Here is a 22,550-nt window from a genome sequence, read left to right on the forward strand (position 1 = left end):
CCTCGCCTTCCCCTGAGTAATGTCACTACACAAGCAGCAGCAATGAGTATCTTCTCTCCAAATATTTACATAGCTTAAATACCCATGTGGGGAAGGAGGATCTTTGCTTTGGCCCCGGCTTGGGCACAAGTATGGCAGCCCAGACTCCTGTAGTGACCCTGCTGTGGGCTGCACTGGGGGTCACGCTGCCTTGCCTACAGGGCCAGACCTCCGATTTAGTGTTTCCAGCTCCACAGGCTTGGGGAGAAGCAGCAGTTCCAGGGACACCGGGGGACAAACAGACAAAGCGAGGCAAGCAGGGGGGCTCCACACATACATGGGGCATGGCAGGGACCTTGAGCCCCCCTGCCTGACCCCTGGTCCCTATGGGCAAGCACCCAGCGTGTGGGCTAGGGTGCTGCCCTGCTGTCAGCCTAGGGTGGGTTGCTGAGCTCCTTAATGGCCTGGAGGATTCTCTTCATGTGTCCCACTTTGGTGATCCCCAGGTCCTGGAGGAAGGAGAGAGGGGAGCTGACACACTTGCAGGGGGCCAGCCCTTGCCTCTCGCTGGCAGGGAAGCTGCAGGGCAGAGGACAAGGCTGCGAAGCCCAGCTCCCCATGCTCTCCCTGCCAGACCATAGGCCTTGCTAGGAGCCCTCTGCCCTCTTGCAAGCACGGTCCCATGCCTGCATGCAGCAGAGGGCATGGTGCTGTTGATCCTGCTTTGGGCAGGTGTACAGAGCTTTGCAAGTTCGAGGGCCAGGGCCAGCCCCCTCCCCTGCTTCCAGCCCCTGCATGCAAGCTCAGCAAGCAGCACAAGCTCAGCCCTGCAGCGCTGGGGTTGGGTGCAGGGATGGGGAGAGGAGGCATGGAGGACATTGTGCTTCCCTAGGGCTGGGGGTCCCTCAGGGGCCACAGGGGGGCTTGTACCTTCAGGTCTCTCCTCTCCAGCAGGATCAACTCAGAGCCCTGGATGTCATGCCGGACAAAAATGTCTCTGTACTCCCCTAAACCGAGCACTTCCAGCCAAGCTGCCACCTCCTCGGAGCCCCACTTGTCCGCTAGCAGGGAAGAAAACCACAGAGGTGGACGAGGCCCACCGCAGAGGCAGCCAGACACGGCAGGGCAGGCAGCAGGCAGACAAGGGCAGCAGTGGTGGCAGGCTGAAGCCAGCATCCCCCCCTCCCACCCCCAGCTCTGGCAGGGCCAGGCTCAAGCCAGAGATCTTTCTTCTCGCCTTAGCTTACTTACAGAGCATCTCAGCTTCTCCCCCTCGACAATACCCCTAGCCCTGGGGCAGGGACTTACCCGAAGGGCTGAGCTGCACCATAGCCCCCTTCTCCCCCTTGCAGTGGTGGTAGAGTTACAGAACCAGGGGGGGCTCTGCATGTCCATTAGCAGAAAACTTAAGCTCTAAGGGGCTGTTGGTAACAAAGCTGACGTCCCCAGGCAGGCAGGACCTGACCTGTCCCCCTCCCAGAGGGTCCCTCCACAGCATGCCCAGAACAGGAAGCCAATGGATAGGTCAGCACACGGGGTTGCCTACCCGTGTGGGGTGTACCTGCCTCCCTCCCTGGCATGCTGCCTGCTTTACCTGGGAGCACGCTGTTGGCCTTCTGCTTTTGCACCTTGTCCTTGTCCTTCCTGGGCTTGGGGATGTTGAGGCGAAGCTTGAAGCTGCCCTTGTTGGCGCTACCCGTGCTTTCCTGAGAGAAGTCAGGCTGAGCAAGATGCTACAGCCCCTGGGGCCACCCTATGGGCTATGCCCCACCCCATCCCTGTGCACCCACCTCCTCAGCAGGGTGGGCAATGGGCCCCAGCCAGTGGATGTCCAGCAGCCTCTGCAGCTCCTGGCCCAGCACGCTCAGTGGCCCATGCAGTGCCTCCTCCTCCTGGGGCGAGTCCAGCTGTGGAGGACAGGGACCATACCCAGCCCTACTGCCACCCGCAGAGGTGCTGGCCAAGGGCAAGGGCCCCTCCACTGGGAGGCTCAGGATGTTCTCCAGCCCCCTACTCACCGCCTTCCCTTCCAGGAACGCCCTGGTCTCAGCATACAGCTCCTTGATGCTCAGCACCACCTCCACAGCTGCATTCCTGCTGAGAAACTGGGGGGGCATGGAGGGGTAAGCCCTTGAGCAGCAGGGCGCCAGGGTGGCCGTGTGAAGGTTGCCTTGCACCCCTAGCCCTAGCTCACCTCTGAGGTGCCAGCAGCTTTGTTGGAGAGGGCTTCGCTCAGTGCCAGGGAGCTGGTGTTGACAGCATGTGCCAGCTCCTGCTCCATGGCTTTGTGAGCCTTGGCTGCCTCGTGGATCCTGTGGATGAGAGGCGGTGGAGCTGCTGGGGCTCCCTCGGGCTGGACGGGCAGCACGGGACTAGGAGATCCCTGTAGCTCTGGGTGGCTGCAGTGAAGCTCCCCACCCTGTGCTCACCATATCCCCCATCCCACAGCCTGACCTGGCGATGAGGGTCTCGGCGACTCGCGAGACCTGCTGCAAGAGGCTGCTCTCCTCCTCAGTCAGGTACTCCATGGACTGCTGGGAGCTGAGCCGGGGCCGGGCAGCCGCTCGGTAGCTCTCCCCCTTCTGCTTGTCCTCCCAGGACTTGAGGGTGCTTTCAAATGCCTGCAGGGGATGGAGATGGCCACCCTCAGCCTGTCACACCTCCCTGTGCCCCCAGCACAGCCCCGCTGTGGGGGCTGTGCAACCCTGAGCTCACCCGGTCCCTTGTCAGCATCTGGGCTCGGTTCTTGTGCTGGATCTTGATGATGCCGGGCGGCTGGATCCAGGCTTCTCCATCCACCTGCACGGGGACGCCCTCATCCCCCCGGATGGTGATCTTCACCACACGGCACTGTGGGGCGGGCAGCCCAGGGTTGGCATTGCAGCTCCGACTGTGCCACTGGCTTCAGCTGCTGTGCCAGGGCTGAAAAGCCTCCCAGCGCCATGCCAGTGCCATCCAGGAGCTCAGCTGAGCCGCACTGCCCCAGGCCCTGCTGGTGCCCCAAAAGATTTCCAGCACCACACAGGGTCCCACAGGGTCCCTTGCCCCTACCTGCGCAATGCGGTGGTGCTGGAGGTTGATGACCCGTGACACTGCCATCTGGATGCTGCCAAAGACAGCCACCACTTCCAGCTTCTTGTCATCAAAGGATGGAGCCCCAAAGTTCTGTAGGGGACCAGTACAAGTGAGACCGCCAAACTGGGCTCATTTTGGGACCCAGCATTTCCCTCCATGTGTGCCCAAAGCAGGGACACCCTAGACCCCTGCCCAAGGGCTCCCAGGTTCCCTGGGACCACAGGAAGGAGGCCGTGCCCCCCTCCCCACCCCACCCCATGGTGCTGGCACTCACATTGTCCTCCTTGGTGCCTCCCCAGAAGTTGATGCCCCCAGCGTAGCTGGGGATGTTGAGGACAGCGATGCCCTGGAGGCTGGGCAGCGAGATGGGCACCCCATCGCACTGCAAGAGAGGGCTCAGACTGGGGGGCCGCTGCACCACTGCTCCCCACCCTATCCCTGTTCCCCTTGGTCTTGTACCTCCAGCTGCACCCGCTGCTCCAGGTTCTTGTAGGTGCGCTGCAGGAGCTCCTTTGTGCCCAGCACCCCGTACCACATCATGTTCTTGGTGCGGCTACTGCAGGGCAAAGCAGAATAGGTGAGAAGGGCTGAGGGCTCCCCCTTGCCGGCTGCAGGCTCTGCGCCCTCCCTGGGGCATGGGGCTGAACCAGCAGCCTGGACCACTGACCCTGCTGCACCTGCCTCAGTTTCCCCACTCCAGAATGGGGGAGCTGCCTGCTGCCTCCTGGGAGATGCAGGCTGCAGCATGTGGCACTCAGACATGCACCCTTCATACCAGCATGCCAATGTCTCCTCTATCCAGGTGCAAAGTGGGTAAATCCCACCAAGTCCTCCTGTGCCCATTCACACACCTGGGGGCCATCAGCAGCCAGAGCCTCGTAGCAGCCCTCCCCCATCCTGGGGGTGTTTGCAACCTGCTGCCCACCCAGGGGTGCTTACCCCAGCACTGCAGCACTGGGTGCAGGTGGCAAACCTGCTGCAGGAAGGGGTCCCCAGCCAGGCACGGCAGCCCCGAGCCAACCCCATGGCTCCTGGCATCTGACAGTCCCTCCTGGTGCGTGCACCAGAGAGCTGGGTGGGGTACATGTTTTTCACAGGGGAATCTGTGTTTCAGCCAACCTGCACTTCTTGGGGTGCTCATCCCGTTTGTTGTTGAACTCCAGGGAGATCTTCGCATCCAGGCCAATGCCAAAGTAGTTATTCATGACGCATTTCTCTGAGAAGTGGCTGAAAGCAGCGGACAGGGCAGGGGGGTTGGGAGGCAGCTGCACATGGGCAACCGTTGGGCTGGCACCAGGGGACAGGGAATAAAACCCGCCAGAGCTGTGGTGTGAGCTCCCAGAGGGGTGGGCACTGGGAAGCCTGACCTAAGCCAGCAGCAATGGCTGGAGCCCCCTCGGTCCCCATGGTGGGACACCTCTGGCACACCCAGGACCTGTCTGCTCTGGGCTGGGGCAGGGGGGGCCCTGAGCCCCCAGCATGAGCACGGTGCTGGCCAAGGAACTGGCAGCAACAGGCACCAGGCATATGCAGACTTCCCCGGCGCAGGCACTGCCAGGGCAGGGAGGGCTGAGCACCAGGGATGCCACTCTGGTGGGCAGAGGATGTCTCTCAGCGGCCATCTCCAAGAGGCATCATGGTCCCAGCATTGCTCCCGCTCTGTGATGGGCAGCAAGGGTGGGCCAGGGTCCCCGGGGCAGGCAGGACGCCAGACTCACAGGGCGCTGGGATCTTCAGGGAACTGCAAGCTGCCAAAGGTGTCCGGCCGGTCCAGGACGATGGAGGAAGACGCGGAGGTCACTGTCTCCTGCCGGGAGCCTGGCCGGGGGGCAGAGGAGGCAGCTGCAGAACTGGCTCTTACCCTGAGCCCATCCCATGGCTCACCCCCATGCTCCTCCAAAATACCACATGCCCCATTGGCATCTTACTGAGCCTCTCCTCTTCCTTGTTGAGCTCCTCCAAACTGTCCTTGCTCGGGCCCACACTGCCCCGGTAGGCTTGGGTCTGCTTGTTCTGCTCATCCACAGCTGGGTGCAAAGAGGGGCATGACAGCAAGTCTGGGCAGCCCCATGGCCTTGTGCACCCTCCCCGGGTCAGCCTTGTGGGCTCATGCCAGGCAGAGCCCAGGGTGGCACCTCTGCCCCACGCTGGGGACCTCCCTCAGCCACGCCAAGCATCAGAGAAGGGCTGATGCCCTTGGATTGCACAGCACTGCTGCCACCCCAATAATTCAGATGGTGGAACCAAGGCACAGGTCCAGCACCAACCTGCTGGTGGCTCCGCAGCCCGTGCCAGACTGCTGCAGTGCCACACGAGCTGTCAGACCCCACCACCCCCTCACCTTTCTCCGCCTGCTCAATGATTTGCCGCAGGGCTTTCTTCAGGCTGTTTGCCCGCAGCATGAGCTGCTCCTTGGATTTGAAGATTCGAGGCACGGGGCTGGGGTTGAAGCTGCCACCTTTCTCCTGGTCCTTGGCGTCGGCAGGGGTGGCCTGCGCCATTCCCTCGGGGACCACGATGGCCTGAGCCTCCTCGGTCAGCTCCCTCACCAGCGAGTCCAGCTTCTCGTTCAGCATGGCACACTGCAGGACGCCCACCACGCTCAGCACTCTGGTGTAAGCTGTTGCCCCTGGGCACCTCTAGCACCTGGGCATCCCAAGCATGAGAGCACCCCATCTTTGCCTAGGCAGCCCATGCTTGCCGGGGCATCCCCAGAGTCTGCACACCCCATGCTTGCCTGGGCACCCTAAGCACCTGGGTACCCCCAAGCACCCCATGTTTGCCTGAGTGCCTGGGCACGCCATACTTGCTGGGGCATGCTGTGTGCCTTAGCACACCCTGATGCATACACAGCAAGTGCACGGGCCACCAGAGCAGAGCCTCCCCAGCCCCTCCACTGCCTGGGAGCTGTGCCACCCAATACACCCCAGCCCTCCAGCTCTCCTACAACCCACCTTCCGTGCCATCAGCTCAGCCTCCTGCTTGTTCTCCGTTGCCCTCTTGTAAGCCCGGCCGACTTCAGCCACAAAGTCATTGACGGTGCCGCAGAGGAACCTGCCGAGGGAAGCAGCAGGCAGGTGGAGAGGGGCACAGCATGGCCAGCTGGGCAGAGATGCCAGCCAGGGTGGGGGCTGCTGGGATAACACCCCCTGCACCGGAGGAGCAGTGCTGGGGTTAGCTGCCAGCACAGCCAGCAGCCGCTGGTGGCTAGACGGGGGACAGCCTGGCCTGGAGCAGGAGGCTCAGCACCCCCAGGCACATGCCCCCAGCCCAGCAGGGAGGCTCTGGCACCCCCATCGCCAGCCCCTTCCTTACTTTGCAGAGGAGATCACCACCGAGTGCTTGTCCGACTCCAGGATCTTGGCCAGGTGGAAGGCAACAGAGTCAGCATAGTGGGAGATCTGGGCCTGGCAAGAGACAGTGGAGGACAGCTGGAGCCATGACACCCTGCTGGGTGCCCTGTTCCAGGATGGAGCCTTGACGGCCAGCCCTGGAGCAGGATTGAACAGCCCTCCTCAGCCTGCTTCCTCAGCCCCACTGCCAGGCAGAGGAGATGCTCAGCCACAGCAGGAGGGAAACTGAGGCAAGGGGTTGAGGGGGAGCACACAGAAGTCCAAAACAGCCTGCCAGCAGCAGGCCACCTCTACCTCACCCTGCTGCCTGCTCCCAAGTGCACACGCCAGGCTGAGACCCGCCAGACTCATTTCATCACATGCAGCCAGCTGCCAGCCCCCTCGCAGCCCCAGTCCCCAGGGACCCCCAGCATGACCTCTCCCTGTGCAATCCCACTTTGTGTGCCCCTAGATCAGCTGGCAAGGTGAACGGGAACCTGCCCCCCCCCGCCTGCCCTCTCACATCGCAAGCCCTCGGTCCCCAACAGTGCCCACCTGGATGTTAGAGTCCCCATTCTCCTCCTCCTTCAGGGCTGGGGGGGACTGCTTGGGGGCCTCGTAGGTCAGGACACTCCACCTGCCAAGCAGAGACCATGGCTGCCTGCCACCTCCTGGCACTGGGACATGTGGGCAGGGGACAAGGACAGGCTGCCTGAGAGGTGCCAACGCTGGGGGGGAGCAGAGAGGCATGTGCCCTGCACCATGCTCACCGGTCCAGCATCTTGGTGGTGGCCCTTTCCAGCTTCTCCAGGATCTGCAGCAGCTGGGTGTCATCGTCACACAGGCTGCCCCAACCCAACACCCGTGCCAGGTCATTGCCGGTCCCCAGGGGCAGGACACCCAGCTGGCACTGCGGGACAGGGATGGGGTTGCAGGGGCTCAGAGTAGCCCTTAAGGGCACCCGCGACACCCCCAATCACACTGTGCCCACTGCTCGCAGCACCCCGGGGCACACAGAGTGGGGCTCCCAGCTGCGGCGGGCGCCAGCACTGGGGACAGTGCCAGCTTGCACCGGCGATGCCAGGCACTCCCACTCACTTGCTTGTGGAGGCCAAGGGCATCAATCTCGGAGAGCACCCAGCCCACGCTGCCGTCCCCCCCGCACACCAGGATCCGGAAGGTGGAGAACTTCTGGAAAAGGCGCAGCCTGGGGCAGGGTACAGGAGAGCAGGGCTGGGAGCTGTGCTGGGTGCCCGACAGGACCCCTCTGGGGCCACCCCAGGGCTCCCAGGCCAGCGCTTACCCCAGGTGCGGGCCCCCATTCATGAGGTCAAACACTTGGGCTGGGTTGAGGAACTGCTTGAACTTGCGCAGAAACTTGACACCCTGGTTGTCCCCACTCTTGGAGTTGACGAAGGCCAGGAGAGGGCTGGAGCAGGTTGAGGGGCAGGTGGCCTTCCAGAAACCTGCGGAGAGCCCAAGCGCATGAGCACCCAGCTCCAGCTCCCACCCGCCCCGAGGACACTGATGGAGACACCTTAGGAGAGCAGCGGCCATGTGACAGCCTGACTGTGCTGTGCCCAGCCTGCAGGGTGCTGGGACCAGGCAGGAGGTACAGTGATTGGGGTGCCCAGGGGATGGTGAGGGGTGTGAGGAAGAGTAAGAGATGGCAGTGGTGATGGCGTGGGGTGCAGTGGGGATAGGGATGGGCAAGGCTAACACTAGGGCAGATCTAAGTTAGGTTCTTGCCCCATCACTGTCCCTGCAGGCACAAAGCGTGCCACCAAGCCGACTCGTGTCCCTGGCCTGCCACTCCAAAAGCAGCAGCAGTGGTGGGCGCACAGGATGGTCAGTTCCAAGCTGGGACCGACTCAGGTAAACCACATGGGAACAGGGCACACTCCCAGCTGGGGGTGCTCCCAGGGGTGGCACTGGCAGCCAGTGTGACCACCCTGAGCTGTCACCCCCAGCTCTGCTGCCTACTCCTGCCAGGGTTCTGGTGCAGTGGGTGTGAATGACGCAGAAGCCTCGGGAGGCTTGGCAGCCAGCACCATGCTTTTAAAGAAATGAGATGGAGAATGAAATGTGCCCGAGGCAGAGGAAGATCAATAGTTGGCCCATGGCCCGCACTCGCCTCAGGCACATCTTGGCCATCCCGGTCCTCGGGCCACAGGCCGGTGCCCACTGGCTCCTTCGCTTGGCAGACCTGGCAATGCTGCGGCAGGGAAAGCACCAGCCCTCGCTGCTGCTGGCACCGGCCCCACAGCCATTGCACCCAGAGCCCCGTGGGGTGCGACCAGCAGCCCCGGTGCATCCACCACAAGGGGAGAAGCTTCCTTGCAGCTCACCGTTGCCCAGCCCAGGCATCACTGATCTCCGCTCCCGACCCAGCTGAGCAAAGCGGATCCGCAAAGCAAAACAGCGGGGACTGCTGAGTCAGAGCGTGGGCTGTCGCGAAGAGCCCGGTGCCAGCAGCACCCGTACGCTGTGTGGGGGGACGGTGCAGCGGGAGGATGGGGACTGAGGCCTCGCTGGCTCCTTCCCGCAGTTGCAGAGCCCAGCTGGCTACTGCAGAGTGTCAGCCTCGGTTACTGGGCCACCATGAGAGGGACAGGGCAGAGATGCTATCGAGGGCCCAGCCGTGAGCAGCCGTGGCTCAGAAGTTGGAGGAGAAGCCGCGTGATGGTTACCCTGACAGCATCCCGATGAGTAACGAAAAGCAGATGAGCCACCGGCTGAGCTGAGCAGTGAAAATCATTAAAGAACAAGGAAAGAAATATCCGGAGGAGAAGAACAGATTTTGCTCAGCAGAGGCCAGCTGGGCCCCTCCAGAGAGGGCGAGGGAGACAGCGGGGGGGGATCCCCTGGGCCACACGTTGCTTCTCTCCCCAGCACCCTACAGCCACCCACGCCGGGGAGAAGCTGTGCTGTGCACTACCAAAAAACCATCTGAGGCTCAGACACAGAAATAACCCAAGCAAGGGCCTCATCCTACCCTGCAAGGTGCTGAACCATTGGGGTGTAACAGGGGGCACCCCACATCAGGGGCTCAGGCCTGGCACCGCTGACCCCAGCACAGAGGGACCATGACCAGGGTCACCGTGCGAGGCAGCCTGGCAGGAGCAACTAAAGCTACATGCAGGGAAGAAGTGCCACCCCAAAGCACGGCACTGCCACAGCCCTGGGGCAGAGCATAAGGCAACAAGCAGCCTCCAACCGAGGGTGCGGTAAAGAGGGGAGTTGACTCTGGGACCTACTGATGGTGGCATTCCTGGTGCCCCACAGGAAAGTGGGCACAGTGTCACAAGTCAAAGCCTGCAGAGGAGCTCAGAGCCCTGTCCCAAACAGCCTGTCGCCCCCCACCTGCACCCAGCCCTGTCCCCTTCAGGACTCACCATCCGAATCGATGCTGTTCAAGGCGGTCGGCGGGATGATGGACACTTTGTACTGGCCCAGGGGGCACCTCTTGCCAAAGAGCTCCTTGCAGGCACTGTGAACCTGGGGACACAGGGACATGAGCATAAGCAAAGCTAGGGGACACAGCACCAAAGCCCCCAGCCTCAGTTTTCCCAGCAATGCACCCAAGAGGGGCAGTGCTGTCTGTGCCACGGGGGGCGACAGGGCCAGACACATCCTTACGATGGCCTTGCACCAGAGACACCGCCAGTCCTGAAGCCTCCGGACGCTGCCGCAGGTCCGGTCACAGACGGCACAGCGCGCGCTGACGGGCAGGTTCCCCTCCAGCCACTGGTGGGGCATGGTCACCTGCAGAGAGAGGCAGTTGCCAACGGCACACCACCCCTGCCGCCTCCACACGCTTGAGGGACAGTGACACGGGCCACCCCCTCCCCAGGCACCACGGAAGAGGTCAGCAGGGGATGATGCCCCACAGCAGGGCAAGGCAGCCCCGGGACCCCTCCTGTGCCCTCTCGTTGCTGCCTGCCTGGCCCCTTGCAGCCACCAGCACATAAGACAGGGCAGGTGTGTCCCCAGCAAAGGTTTTGGGGTGGCCCCAACGGGAGAGCAATAAGGGTCGTAATGCCAGATGGCAGAGGAGGTGTCCCCAGTCTATGTCTCCACAGAGCCAAGCCCAGAGGCCACACAGTCCAGGGGACAGCCAGGTGCCAGGGTACCCGCTGCTCCTGATTTGGGCACAGCAAGGCCGGCTCTGCTGGTGGCTCTGTCCTGCCAGGGTCCCCTGTGGGGACTCCCTTGCTTACCCCATCCTCATCCTCAATGATTTCAGTGCCGATGGAGGCCAGGGTCGTCCACTTGCAGTTGTTGGTGGCTCTGACAGCACAGCGCTTGTGTGCCTTGAACTTGCAGACTGTGCAGGGTGGGGGAGCAGGTGAGGAGCAGGGACAGTCCCCAAGGGATGAACAGCCCTGGTCCTCAACCCCTCCACAGCTGGTGACAGCAGCCAGTGGGCATCACCCCGCATCCCTCCTGCCCCAGCCCACCCCCAGCAGGACCCCGGCACTGACCTTCGCAGGAGAGGCCATGGGAGGTGACCCCCGGGAGGGCTTCACGGCACACGTTGCAGAAGGTGGGGCGGGCGTGGGAGCAGGCATACCAGTTGTGCATGCCCGAGAAGTGCTCCATGTTGAACTGCGTGGCCTGCCAGAGAGCACAGCCCTGCCCTCTCAGTCCCCTGGGACACCCAGCTGGCACTCCCTCCCTCCTAGCCCCCTTGAGTTCCCCCAGCCCCACTCCCACCGCCTGTTCTCCCTGCGGGGCTGCGCCAAGGGCAGCAGCTCCTGTCCAGCAGCCCAAAGCACCCCCAGCTCCTGAGGGGAATCCACTCCCAGACAAGCACCTACTTGCAGACAAGGACCCGCGCAGACCCCTGCCCATGTTACCTCATGGATCTCCCACTTCTGGACAGATTTCAGGGCACTGATCCAGTCCTCCATCTCCTTCCGGTTCTCTGCACATAGGATGAGCTTCCGGAACGGCGTGATCACCTGCAACAGCCACTGTCCCTGTGTCCCCTTGCAAGGCCACCCCGCTGCCAGTTGGCCCCCAGGAGAGCTGCCCCCAGCAAACCCTGGCACACCACCACCGGTGCCACCTCCAGCAGCACGAGGCCACGCTGCAGGGTACCCCACAGCTCCATGGGCAGGGGGCAGTCTGCGGTGCCTCCCAAGGCATTGAGGTGGAGGGACATAGCAGTTAGCCCCACACCTCCCTCACCGTGAAACTGTTGTTGATGTTCTTGGTGCTGGTCTCAGCCACGCTGGCATCGGACAGGTCCACCTCGTCGAAGATCAGGGACTGCAGGGGAGAAACCAGAGCTTCACTCCACCAGGCAGGGACATCAGGCTCCTCCCTGGGCTTGCAGGCTCAAGCGCCCCTGGCTGAGCATGCTGGAAGCGCCCACCCCCCAGCCTACCTTGGCATCCTTGGCGTAATAGAGCGTCCTGCCCCGCAGCTTGAAGTATCGCCTCTTCCACCTCTGGAAGGAGCTCGTCTGCTTCAGCAACAGCCCCTCCTTCACGCTCTTCTGCAGAGACCACAGGGTCGTGAGCTCCCACAGCCCCCAGGTCCCCCAAAGCCACACCCCCTGCCTCCGGCGATGCCAGTCCCTGGGTCTCCAGGAGCTAAGCAGAGCCCAGAGCCCAGATGGGACATTCTGGGTTTCACACTGTGCTGGATGTAGCAGAGTAAATGAGGTCCATCGCTCACCATACCCTGGGCATTGGGCATTTTATGTGATTCGGGAGGAAACCGCTGGGCATGGCCGTGCTGGTGGCTGGAAGTCTCCAGCAGACCACTGCTGCCGGTCGCTTCCTTCCCATCCCCAGAGCATCGCCTGGGAGAGCCTTGACCTGCTGCAGCTCCCCAGAAGCCAAAGGCAGAGCTGGGGCCAGGAGAGCTCCCTTGGAGGCGACATCAATGCCCCAGACCCACCAGGACTGCCTCTTGGAGGTGGCATTACCTGGGCACTGCAGCCCCAGCCTCTTTGCGGGGTTGGGGAACAGATGGTCAGGATGCAGCCAGCCCTGCCAGGCCCCCACAGCCCCCAGAGGGGACAAGGTGGGGCCGAGGGCAGTCGGCAGCAGCAGGCAGAGCATCATCCCCTTGTACTGCAGCACACCCCTGCAGCCTGGGCGCCTGTCCTCTGCCCTCCTGGATCTGCAGCACCTGCCAATATTTACCCTCCTCACAGCAGTGTTTACAAGGCTCAATTAATTAGTGTTTGCAATGCAACTACGAGCCTCTGCCGAGCAGGGTGGCAGAGAAGCTCTGGCACTGGCTAATCTTTGATTGTATCTTCTTTAAACACCGCCGGCAGCCCCATTCAGCTGCTCCTCTGCAATTAGCCGCAACGGCGGCTGTATCAGATCCCGGCACACAACGACAAGGCGCATTTAACAGCGAATTAGCAGTGGGCACCAAGGGCATCAGGAGAGAACCACGGCCCCGGGCTCCACGCTCCTGTACCCAGCCCAAATGCTGCAAGAGGTGGCACCCAGGCGCCCACCAGCCTGCAAACACATTAGCCCCTGACCCCGGTGTTAACCCACAGCTCCGAAAGAGACAGCCACAGCACCAGGAGTAGCAGAAGCCTCCGAGGTCACAAAGAAGCCAAAACCCCACCTGGGGTGCTCCCCAAGCCTCAGCTGCCCCAAATGCCTGACCCCTCCCCAAGCCCCCCAGGGCATGCACCGGGATGTCCCCAGCCCTCTTCCAGCTTGCAGCCCCAAGTTCGGAGAGGGATGTTTTAAGCCCTTATCGCTCCCTACCAATGCTTTTCCCCCCTGGGACTGGTGCAGGATTTGGCTGTGGTTGGTCCCCATGCTGTCTGAGAGAGTCAGTAGAGGTTCACACAGCCCTGGTGTCCCCAGTGCTGCCACTCAGGGACCCACCGCATACCCTCCCCAGCCTCTCAGCTGCAAGAGCACATAGAGGAGGTGGTGAGCCCAGAGCTGCCCTGAGCCCAGGCTGCAACACAGTCTGCAACGCAGCCAGCAAAGGGAGCGTGGCCTTTCAGTGGATCCAGCTGCCACCCCCAAAACGACATACAAACCATGTGTCCTAGCAGTCCCTACCCCATGCCAGGAGGGGACAGGGCAGGGTCCTGCCACAGCCAGGTGGGATCCAGCCACAAACACCACTTCTAGCACACCTGTATGCATGCGTGGGCGCAGGCACAGGCTCTGGGTTTGCTGCAATCATTGCTTTTGCTGCAAAGGACAGGCAGCATGTGACAGTGAGGAGCAGCGTGGGGGAGCCCGTGACAGTGAGGAGTGGGAGAACGTGGTGACAAGGAGGAGGAAGAGGCAGGTCCATGACAGCGGCTCAGGGCTATCACAGCAGGGCACGGGCACTCAGCTCTGCCTGGCTCCAGGGCCACATGGGTGGCAGGATATGGCCAGGAAGGCTGCCCAGGGGGACAGCACCCCCTCCTGTGAGGGGGTCAGAGGTGAAATGCCCCCAGCCGCACTGCTGCAGCCACTGCAGCAGTTTCTCCTGGCAGCCAGCAGCAATAAGGCACCACTCAGCAGCCAGCAGCAACAAGGCATCACCCAGCCCTAGGATGTCACAGTCCCGGCAATTCTGGGGACAGGGATGCAGCTGCCAGTACTACGCCAGCCCCAGGCTAGGGCAGAGCTCGAAAGGCAGAGCCCCCACCACCTCCACCACGACAGCCATTAGGGTTTTACAACACCCACAGTGCTGTGGCTATGTGGGGGCATGCCTCGGTTTTCCCCCAGCACAGGCTAACTAATCACAAGCATCCCAGCATGCGGCGGCAAAGCTAGTGCAGAGGAGCTTGGGAAGCACCTCTCCCCACATCCACCCTTGGGTGCTTCCCAAAACATGCCCGGGGTGCCCCCGGCATGGCAGCAAAGCCCAAGCCCTCTGCCGCGCTATGCGCAGCATCTTGTCACACAAACCCTAATGCCTGTGGCTGCCCCTTCAGGCTCCATTGCCCCCAACACTGGCACGATGGGGCACAGGCTCAGTCAGTACCAGTGTTTCCAGCACGGGACCAGCCAGCCAGCCCACTTCCTGAGGAAAATGGGGCAGGTCACCTCTTCAAAATGAGCCATGGAGCCCGGCCATGCCACACTGCCTGGGCAGACACACAAGTCACTGACCGAGGCACTGGAGGCTGTTTCAGGGTCTCACTGGGGTGTGCCACTCCCACACACCTAATTTTTTGTCTGGGTCTCAGCCAGGAGTGGCAGGTGCTGCACTGTGCCAGGAGCAGCTCCCCAGTGGCTCAGCAGTTTTGGACCCCTGCTTCTGGCACTAGGGACAGGACGAGACCTGGGAGGCACCTGATGGCCAAGACCACCAGCAGACTCGGCCACACAGTGGGAAGCTGCGCTGCAGTGGGCAGCATTGAGTGAGCCCATCAGTTCCCCTTTGCAAACAGGAAAGGGGTGGGGAAGGCAAAGGTTGGCATTCGGGGTGAGCCACGGGTAGGGGGTGGGACATGCCAGGGTGGCATCGCCCCTGCTGTGCTGGCTCCCCCACAGCCCCAACCAGGGTTCCAGTGTCACCAAAATAATACAATCCCCTATAGCAAGTGGCTATTAGGTACCCTATAGCTCCCAGGAGCAGGAGCCATGCACCCACAGCACAGGGTAGGGGCTGCCTCTTCTTCCCGGAGAGCTTTTGGAGACACAGACAGCCCCTGGCCACTGAGGCGGCAGCTCTCTGCTGGCCGCTGCACAGCCCCAAGCGTGGTGCCACCCGAACCCAAAACTGAGCTCTAGCCCCTCTGCTCACCCCAACCACAGCTTTTCTGGCTGGTGAGCCCCGTCCAGCACTGCAGGTAGCCACAGCCAAGCCAACGCTGGCTCCATCCCAGCAACAGAGGCGGCAACATGGCAGGTCAATGCCCAGAGAGATGTGCAACCCACCCAGCCACCAGCCCAAGGCCAGCTCTCCTCTGCAAGGCTCTGCCCTCTGCCCCAGCCCTCCCCTACGACCTTCTCGGCGATCCTCCCTGCTCTCTCCAGCCAGGGGGGCTCAGCACCACCTGAGATGTGCGCAGCACTGGGGCAGTCCCAGAAACACAGACTGGGGAGGTGACGGCAAGAATGAAACCACCCGGGGTCTGCAGAGAAACTGCCGCTCTGGCTCAGCCACCGCGGGTGGAAGGAAAGCGGCACTGGGGCCTCAGTGGGGACACAGGTAAAAATAGCTCCGGAGGATGGCTGGCCACCAGCAGCATGCCCTGCCAGGACTGGGCTGGTGCCCAGGGGCCACCATGCTGTGGTGGGCTGACTGTGCTCGGCACAGACAAGGGGGCTTGAAGTGCAGCCCTGGGAAGCTCGCCTCCCTCCAAGACCGCACCCCGGCAGGGCTTCTTCCGGGCCATGGTGCATCCCGGAATGCCGGCTCTCCCCTCAGCCCTAAGGCAGAGCCCCGGGAAGAGCCCATAGTGCAGCCAGGTTTGACCACAGCTGGGGCAGGAAGCTTTTCCTGCTGGGATCAGCTTGGACAGTTGAAGGAGCTGCTGGAGAAGAGCTAGGAAGGCTGTTACTCAGGAATGCTGGCACATATGGCTGATGGGCACCACACTGGCTGCCCACCCGGCTTGCACCCCTACACTGCTCCTGATGGGATCTGCTTGGCCCCATAGCAGCACAATGCCTCAGCCAAGGAGGAGAAGAGGGGATTGAACACCCACCAGCACACCGACCTGCATTGCACCAGCATCGTCCTGGGCAGCCGCCCTCCTCCAAACGCAGCAGCCTACAGGGCACGTGCCAGGGTCCAGTCGGGTCAGAGCTCATGCCACACCCCAAGCCAGTGGGTGCCAGGACAGCAGGGGAGAGACAGCAGCCCTGCAAACAGCCCAGCCGCGGGGCTGCCAGCATCTGCTGGGCACCCCATGGGCTGGAGTCTGTCAGAAACCTTATCAGGCGTTGTGATACGGCAGAGCTCTTCCGGGACTGGGCAGCCGGGGAGCTCAGGGCCCAGATCGTGCCACGGCTCCGCAGGCTCCACTGCGTCCACACTCCCTGAGGATGTAGCCTGCTGCCATTGCAGGACCCCAAATCCCCCTTCCCAGTGCTGGGGGGATCCTTGAAAGAAGATTCCATTACCAGTCCTGACATGTCATTACATGGTGCCACGAGGTATTGCTCAGGCCGTCGAATGGGGACAGAGGATTAACGGGGAAGAGAGGAAGCAGGGAAGGAGCCCCAAGAAGAAGGGCGATCCCCCCCTACACCTCATCCTCCAGCAGTCATGACCTTCAGCTGCTTTTAGAAATGAGCTTGTGCTTCCCATCCACAGCCACATCAGTCCCCAAGCATCCCAGTAGCACGCATCCCACACCAGCCTGCCCCGTGCCTGTCCTCCCCTGCCCCTCATGCCTGCCTACTGGCGGGCACTGCTGCAGCTCTCCCACTGCCCAGCTTCTCAGAGGCAAGAGCAGCGCTTGCATAACGGAAAATGTGAGTGGGGAGAGGGCAGCGCATCTGAGAAACCTCACAAACATCCGGCTGGCGACACTGGGGCTATCTTTACACCACAGGCACCGGCTTGGCGAGCCCTGATTAACGAGAGCAAGCCCAGCCTCCCCTGCCCTGCTGCAGCCTCCTCAGCAGGGACAGTCCCAGGTAGCATCACTGTGCCCTGCAGTACGGTCCCACTGCGGAGGGTGACCCCGTGACCAACTGGTCCCCTCGACAGCCCCCAGCAGGCTGGGAGCAACACGAGGCATGGCTGGGCTGGAGATGGGCTTTGGTGCCAGCTGGCCACAGCGTGGCTGGGACTGGCAGGGAGCTCTGGGGATGGAGCCCAGAGGGGCTCACCTGGAGTTGCCCAGGATCATGGAGATACTCAGCCTGTGGGTTCTGAATAACTCCATGGATGAAGAGTCCACAGCCTCTCTGGGCAGCCCAAGCCAGCATTTGACCAATCTCACAGCAGAAAAAGCATTTTCTTCTGTTTAGATGCAATTTCCTATTTTTTTCACCTGTGCCCACTATCCCATCAGTGGACACCACTAGCTCTTTGCTCCATCATCCCCTTCAAATATTTATCCACATTACTGAGGACCCCCCAGCCCCAGCCTCCTCTCCCGACTGAACAGCACCAGCTCTCCCCACCTCTCCCTGTAGGAGAGATGCTCCAGTCCCTTACCAGTCTCAAGCCAGGAGGATGCACTGCCCAGGAGCCACATGCCACCCTCCTGCTGCAGGAAGAAGGTTTCCAGGCCTGGCCCCAGGGCCCCTACCTTGCTTTCCTTGTCTTTTGTCCAGGATCCGGCCCTCGGCGGGCAGCCCTTCCCACAGCCTGGTTCTGCAGCACCACCCCACCAGGCCCCCTGCAGCTGCCCCAACACCCCTACACCCACAGGCACTGCTCGCCCCACCCCTGGGGCACCCTGAGCCCACAGGGTACCCTGTGCCTCCAGCAAGGACCAGGAGCACTCATTCCTCAGGGTACCAGTAACCCCACTGACCTCACCCAGCCCCCCGGGAGGATGCTGGCAGGTCCCCCAGCCCCACAGAGCGGCTGTGATGTACCCCAGCATCAGGCATTCAGGAACATGATCCCCCTTCCTTAGTGGCAGACAAGCCATGCCCCTGCCCACCACAGCCGTGCCCATTGTACCCACCACATGGGCAACACTCCTATCCCTCACATGCCCCCCTCTGTGCCCCTTTTGGTGCCTGCAGCCCCCCAGCTCTGGTGCAAGCACCCCAGGACCAGTCGCTCGCTGCAGCTCCTTGCAGCCGGAGACAACCCGAGCAGAGCTGCTGGATCAGTCCCTGCCTCTGCTCAGCTGCCGGAGAGCCCATGCTGAGGCAGCACCGGGAGCTGAGCACCCAGCCCACATGGGCAGGATGCGCCCCCCACACACACTTGCCAGCACCCCTTGGTATGCCCCAGAGCCGGTGCTTCCTCCTTCCCTATCACCCGTTCTCTCCCTGCCCAGCCCCAACCAGCGCCGGTGTGCAGCACAGCATCCCCCTCCCACTCTGCCCTTCTGCTCCCAAAACCTGGAGCAGGCAACCCACAGCCCCCAGCTGCAGTGAGGAGGAGGAGGAAGAGGGGGCGGCAGCAAGACCCCATCCATCCTGGGGCCATTCAGCCCGGTAGGGGCACCTGCACCTGGCAGCTGTCATTGTCACCAAGCACAATGGCCTTGCCGCCTCCGTGCTGAAGCTGGCACAAAGCACCCTGTTGGGCACCCCGGCAATTACAGCCTGCAGAAAGCCAAGCTGGGGGTGTGGAGTGGGGAGACATGATTGATGGGGAGGTTTGAGGAGGGGATGAGGGAACAGGCTTTTTCGGGGTGTGGCACTGGGAATGGGGAGCAGCGATCAGGAAGGATTCAGCAGACACCCAAATGATCCTCATCCGCTCCTGTCCCCATGGGGCTGGGCAACACTCTGGCATGTGGGGGAAGCTGCTTGTTCCTACCACCAGGGAGAAGGGTCCCCCCAGTTAGTGTGGGTGGGCAGTGGCATGGCGGTTCTGACCCTTCCCAGTCCCTTAACATGGCAGGCTCCTATAGACATCCTCCAGTACCCCATCCACCACTGACGGCCAAAAAAAATAGGCCAGCCTGCCCCAACCCACCCCCTCCCGCCGCTAACGGTTATCTCTCAGGAGCTGCAGCCCTGGCACTAGACCCTCCCTCATTAACTGTGTGCTAATTAGGTACCTGCCCCAGCCTCTGAGGTGCAGGCAATGGTCGTCGTCCCCCATCCCAGCCCCACATGGGTGCACAAAGGTGTCAAAGCATCTTGGAAAGGTGCCTGCTGTGGCACACGTGCTGCCCATCCCACCGGCTGCAGCTGTGGCCATGGCTGGAGGGACGGGCAGCATGTGTGCCATGGCACGGCTATGAGCCAGGGACAACCCGACCTGGGTGTCAGCAGCAATCTCATCCCAAAATCCTCATCTCCATAGGGAAGGAAGGAGCCCATCTAGTGAGGAGCCAGGCTGACAAGCATGGTCCTGCCCACCCACCTGGACCAAGGCAAAGGGATCCTCAGGGAAAACCCTGAACCCCGACACTGAAAATAGTTGGAGGGGGAATGCATGCACAGCTTGCTCTCAGTCCCCTCCAGCATTAGCCCTGCCCAGCTCTCACCCTTCTCCTCTCTGCCAGCTCCGTGGGCCATTAACCCAGCCACGTCCTTTCTGCCTGCCCATCCATCACACCGCCTGCCTCCCCCTGCACGCTGTGCAGCATCACCTCCTGCATGGCTAATTGCCGATGTGGGGCAGGATGCAGGCAGCGGCCACGGCAGGCAGGGAGCTGGCAGCTCAGCCTTTCCCCACACGTAGCCCAGCAGCTGGTGAGGCCACACCTGCTGATGGCACACAGGGGCTCTGATGCATGGGCCGGGGGCTCAGGGCGCACTCGTGTCCCTGCGCTGCTGCTGCAGGACATGTGCACAGCCTGACCATCCACCCTTTTCCCTCGGGTTTCCTGGCACTGACAACTCCCTGCGATATCCCCCGTGCTCCACAGCACAGCACACCTCTCCGGCACAGCAAATGCCTCATGGCAAACTCCAGTGGCTGCTGCCGCCCCTCCAGTAGGGTGCTGAGGGCTCACACACAGCACTAAGTATCCCCAGAACCCTGCCCACCGACCCGGCTTCTCACTGTGCCACCCCGCACAGCACTCTGCAACCCAGTCTGCACCCCAGCACAGCCCATGGCACCCACCTGGCAGCCAGGTCGGAGCAGGCAGAGGAGGTGCCAGCCTGCTCCAAAGAAGGGGAAACTGAGGCACGTTCCTTGAGCCACCAGAGGGACTTGGCAAGAGCCCTCCCAGCACTGCCTGCCCCAGAAACGTCTCCTGACAACTGGGAAAAGCCCACAGTGCTGGATTGGGATCGTGCGACTTCCGCACCCCTGGGCAAACGCCCTTTGCCCGCCTCGTGCCAGCGCGCCAGGCTTGGCACACCAGCCAGGCCTGGGTCAGCAGGAAGGGAGCTTGCCCCAGCCTCGAGCAGCCCCGAGCTGCCACCAGACCCAGCCCATCCTCAGTGCCTTCCTCCATGCCCACGCACTCAACACCAGAGCCTGGGGGCACCCCCTGCTCTTCAACCGCATCCCGCCGCAGTGTTTTCTCAGCTGTCCCCCTCCCCAGAGCAAGACAGCACGGCCACCAAAACCCCACCAAGGGGTGGCTGGGGCCAGAAAACGGCTGCTGGGGGATTTCTGGCACAGCCCCAGGGCGAGGGTCCCCCCCGCCGCACGGCAGCCCCCACACGCCTGCTGGCACTGCAGGCACCGCCTTGACTCACACCACTGCCTGCTTCCCGCAGCCGGGAGGTGGATGCAAAGGGACCGCTCACCCGGCACATCTCCCAGAGCATCCTCCCTGCATCCCCCCTCCCCAAAACACCCCCTAAACCCCCTCCTCTCACCGCTTCCCACCTGGCCGTTCAGCCCAGGCTATTTCTCCCTGCACTCCAGGCATGAGGTGCCTGGCCATTTCACCGTCCCCACCTAGCACACTTATGGCCACCCATTCCTGTTTGGCCAGGAGGCACTGCGCCCTATATTTTTGTAGGTCCTACCGAAATAGCTTCTTCTGAGCAAGCCGCGCACACGCACACAAGCCGCCCTCGTGCCAACGGCTGGGAGGCAAAAGAGTGTCAATTCCGACCTCGAAGGTGTCCCCATCCACCCAGCAAACCACCACAGGGGACTGGATCTAGGGAAGGCTGCGGGAACAGGGCCCGCAGGGGAGCTGGCACAGCCAAATTAATCTGGGGCGCTGGGAAAGATGGTGGCTCCATTTTGCCACCCACCAGGCCCTGCATGCGTGGTGCCTGCAGCGGGGTGTGGGATCCCAAGAGCCTACGGCAACACAACGACCTAAATCTCACTCCCAGAGCATCCATGGGGCAGCGCCTTCCCGAAAGAGCCCCCTTTTACCAGGGGCAGGCAGGGGGAACCCAGGGCATACAAACATGGGATTAAGGCAACTGGGGGGGGGGGGGGGGGGGGGGTGGTCTGGGTATGGGAGAGACCCTGTCCCCCAACGGTGGGGTAAAATCCGTGCCCTACAGCCCCATGGGACCAACGCTGACCCTGCCACCGTGGGGTCTGCACCTTTTCCAGACCCCTCCTGGCACTACCCTGGGCACTGGCTGGGTTGGGTCAGCAAGCAGCAAGTGCCTGGCACTGATTTATTTACACGAAACCCCCACCTCCCCGTTCTCAGCAGGGACCCTGGGCACCAGCCAACCCCTCGCCCCAGGCCCCGACGCCTCTGACCTTGCTCCTCATCTGCCCCGAGGTGGACACCTTCCGGATGAGCTTGTGGGAACTGTCCTCCTGCTCGCCCTCACTGTCTGAGGACTCCTCACCGCCCACCTCGGGCGAGATGGGTGCCAGCTTGTCCGAGTCCAGGGATGACACCGATTCCCGCGTCTTCCTCAGGAACAGGTCCCCAGGCACCAGCTTCTCGGCCATCTTCCCACCCGGCTTGGCTCGGGGCTCCAACGCCTCCTGTCACAGCCCTGGGAGGACAAGCACACACAGGAGTGGAGGAAGAGCCCTGAAAGCGGTTGCTCAGCCCCTCACCCTCTACGACTCGGCCAGCTGGGAGGTGAAATCCTGGAAATCAGGGGAGATGGTGCTTTCTCGCCCAGGAATGCCGCTCAGGGTGCCTCCCTTGCAGGCAAAGTTTTCCTTCCTTGCCTTTTTTCAGTGTCCCAACTCTTCCTCACGCTGCCCGGCATCCCAACGCCATACCTTGCTCCGCCGTGGAAGACTGAGGCCACCCCATGCCCTGGCATGGGGGTGCACCTCTCTTGCCGCAGCCTGCACCAGCCCCCCCTCCGATGCCCATCCCCAGGGTGCTGGGCTGCGCTCAGGGGCCGGGACCGCGGGGGAGACGGGGTGTCTCCGTGGAAATGAGCAGCTGCCGCCCGCCATCCGCCTCGTTCCGGCAGCGGGAAGGGTTAGGAGCATCTCCCGGCCCCGCGCCGAGGGTCGCCAGCCCCGAGCAGGTGGCTGCGGGGGCGGCGGGACGGAGGGGTGGCTGCGGGGCTCCCCGCACGCGGGGGAAGCCATCTCCCCACGGCATCCCTGCCCGCCTCGGGGGCCGCGGACGGGCTGGGGTGCACCTACCTGGGCGAGCGAGCCTGGCCGGCTGCAGGGCTGCCGCGCCCGGGCCGGGGGTGGCGGGGGGCCCGCCACGGCGCCGTGCCCGGC

At 62.7% G+C, this 22,550-nt stretch overlaps 1 protein-coding gene across 3 annotated transcripts; it reads right to left on the reverse strand.

Annotated features, from left to right (window-relative positions):
• Window positions 1-69: 69 nt before the first annotated feature.
• On the reverse strand, window positions 70-21,806 carry DGKK (diacylglycerol kinase kappa). 3 transcript variants are annotated; one of them, XM_086470393.1, is made up of 29 exons: window positions 21,609-21,806; window positions 11,779-11,889; window positions 11,580-11,660; window positions 11,246-11,350; window positions 10,871-11,003; window positions 10,607-10,713; window positions 10,026-10,151; window positions 9,782-9,884; window positions 7,690-7,852; window positions 7,485-7,593; window positions 7,157-7,296; window positions 6,942-7,023; window positions 6,370-6,461; window positions 6,009-6,108; window positions 5,396-5,636; window positions 4,983-5,081; window positions 4,773-4,872; window positions 4,174-4,281; window positions 3,514-3,610; window positions 3,329-3,436; window positions 3,031-3,144; window positions 2,695-2,829; window positions 2,434-2,600; window positions 2,174-2,291; window positions 1,998-2,084; window positions 1,770-1,886; window positions 1,574-1,685; window positions 910-1,040; window positions 70-488 (listed from the first exon to the last, which is right to left on the reverse strand). In XM_086470393.1, exons 1-29 carry the CDS (start codon window positions 21,804-21,806, stop codon window positions 414-416), a joined length of 3,459 nt encoding a protein of 1,152 aa, XP_086326519.1. In that variant the 3' UTR covers window positions 70-413. The 3 variants fall into 3 exon arrangements, with proteins under 3 accessions (XP_086326519.1, XP_086326518.1, XP_086326520.1); XM_086470392.1 differs by having other exon boundaries at window positions 1,770-2,084; XM_086470394.1 differs by lacking the exon at window positions 21,609-21,806 and having other exon boundaries at window positions 1,574-1,700; window positions 11,779-11,825.
• Window positions 21,807-22,550: the final 744 nt, after the last annotated feature.

This window comes from Leptosomus discolor, chromosome 9, assembly GCF_034619465.1.
Source record: "Leptosomus discolor isolate bLepDis1 chromosome 9, bLepDis1.hap2, whole genome shotgun sequence".
Lineage (NCBI taxonomy): Eukaryota > Metazoa > Chordata > Aves > Leptosomiformes > Leptosomidae > Leptosomus > Leptosomus discolor.

Excerpts from the sequence above, each read along its gene's own strand:
- DGKK (XM_086470392.1), bottom strand. The coding sequence starts at position 21,806 with ATGGCCGAGAAGCTGGTGCCTGGGGACCTGTTCCTGAGGAAGACGCGG. Across the intron at positions 11,351-11,579 it reads ACATCAACAACAGTTTCACG|GTGATCACGCCGTTCCGGAA; the intron begins GTGAGGGAGGTG and ends TGGCTGTTGCAG. Across the intron at positions 5,082-5,395 it reads CATTGAGCAGGCGGAGAAAG|CTGTGGATGAGCAGAACAAG; the intron begins GTGAGGGGGTGG and ends CTTTGCACCCAG.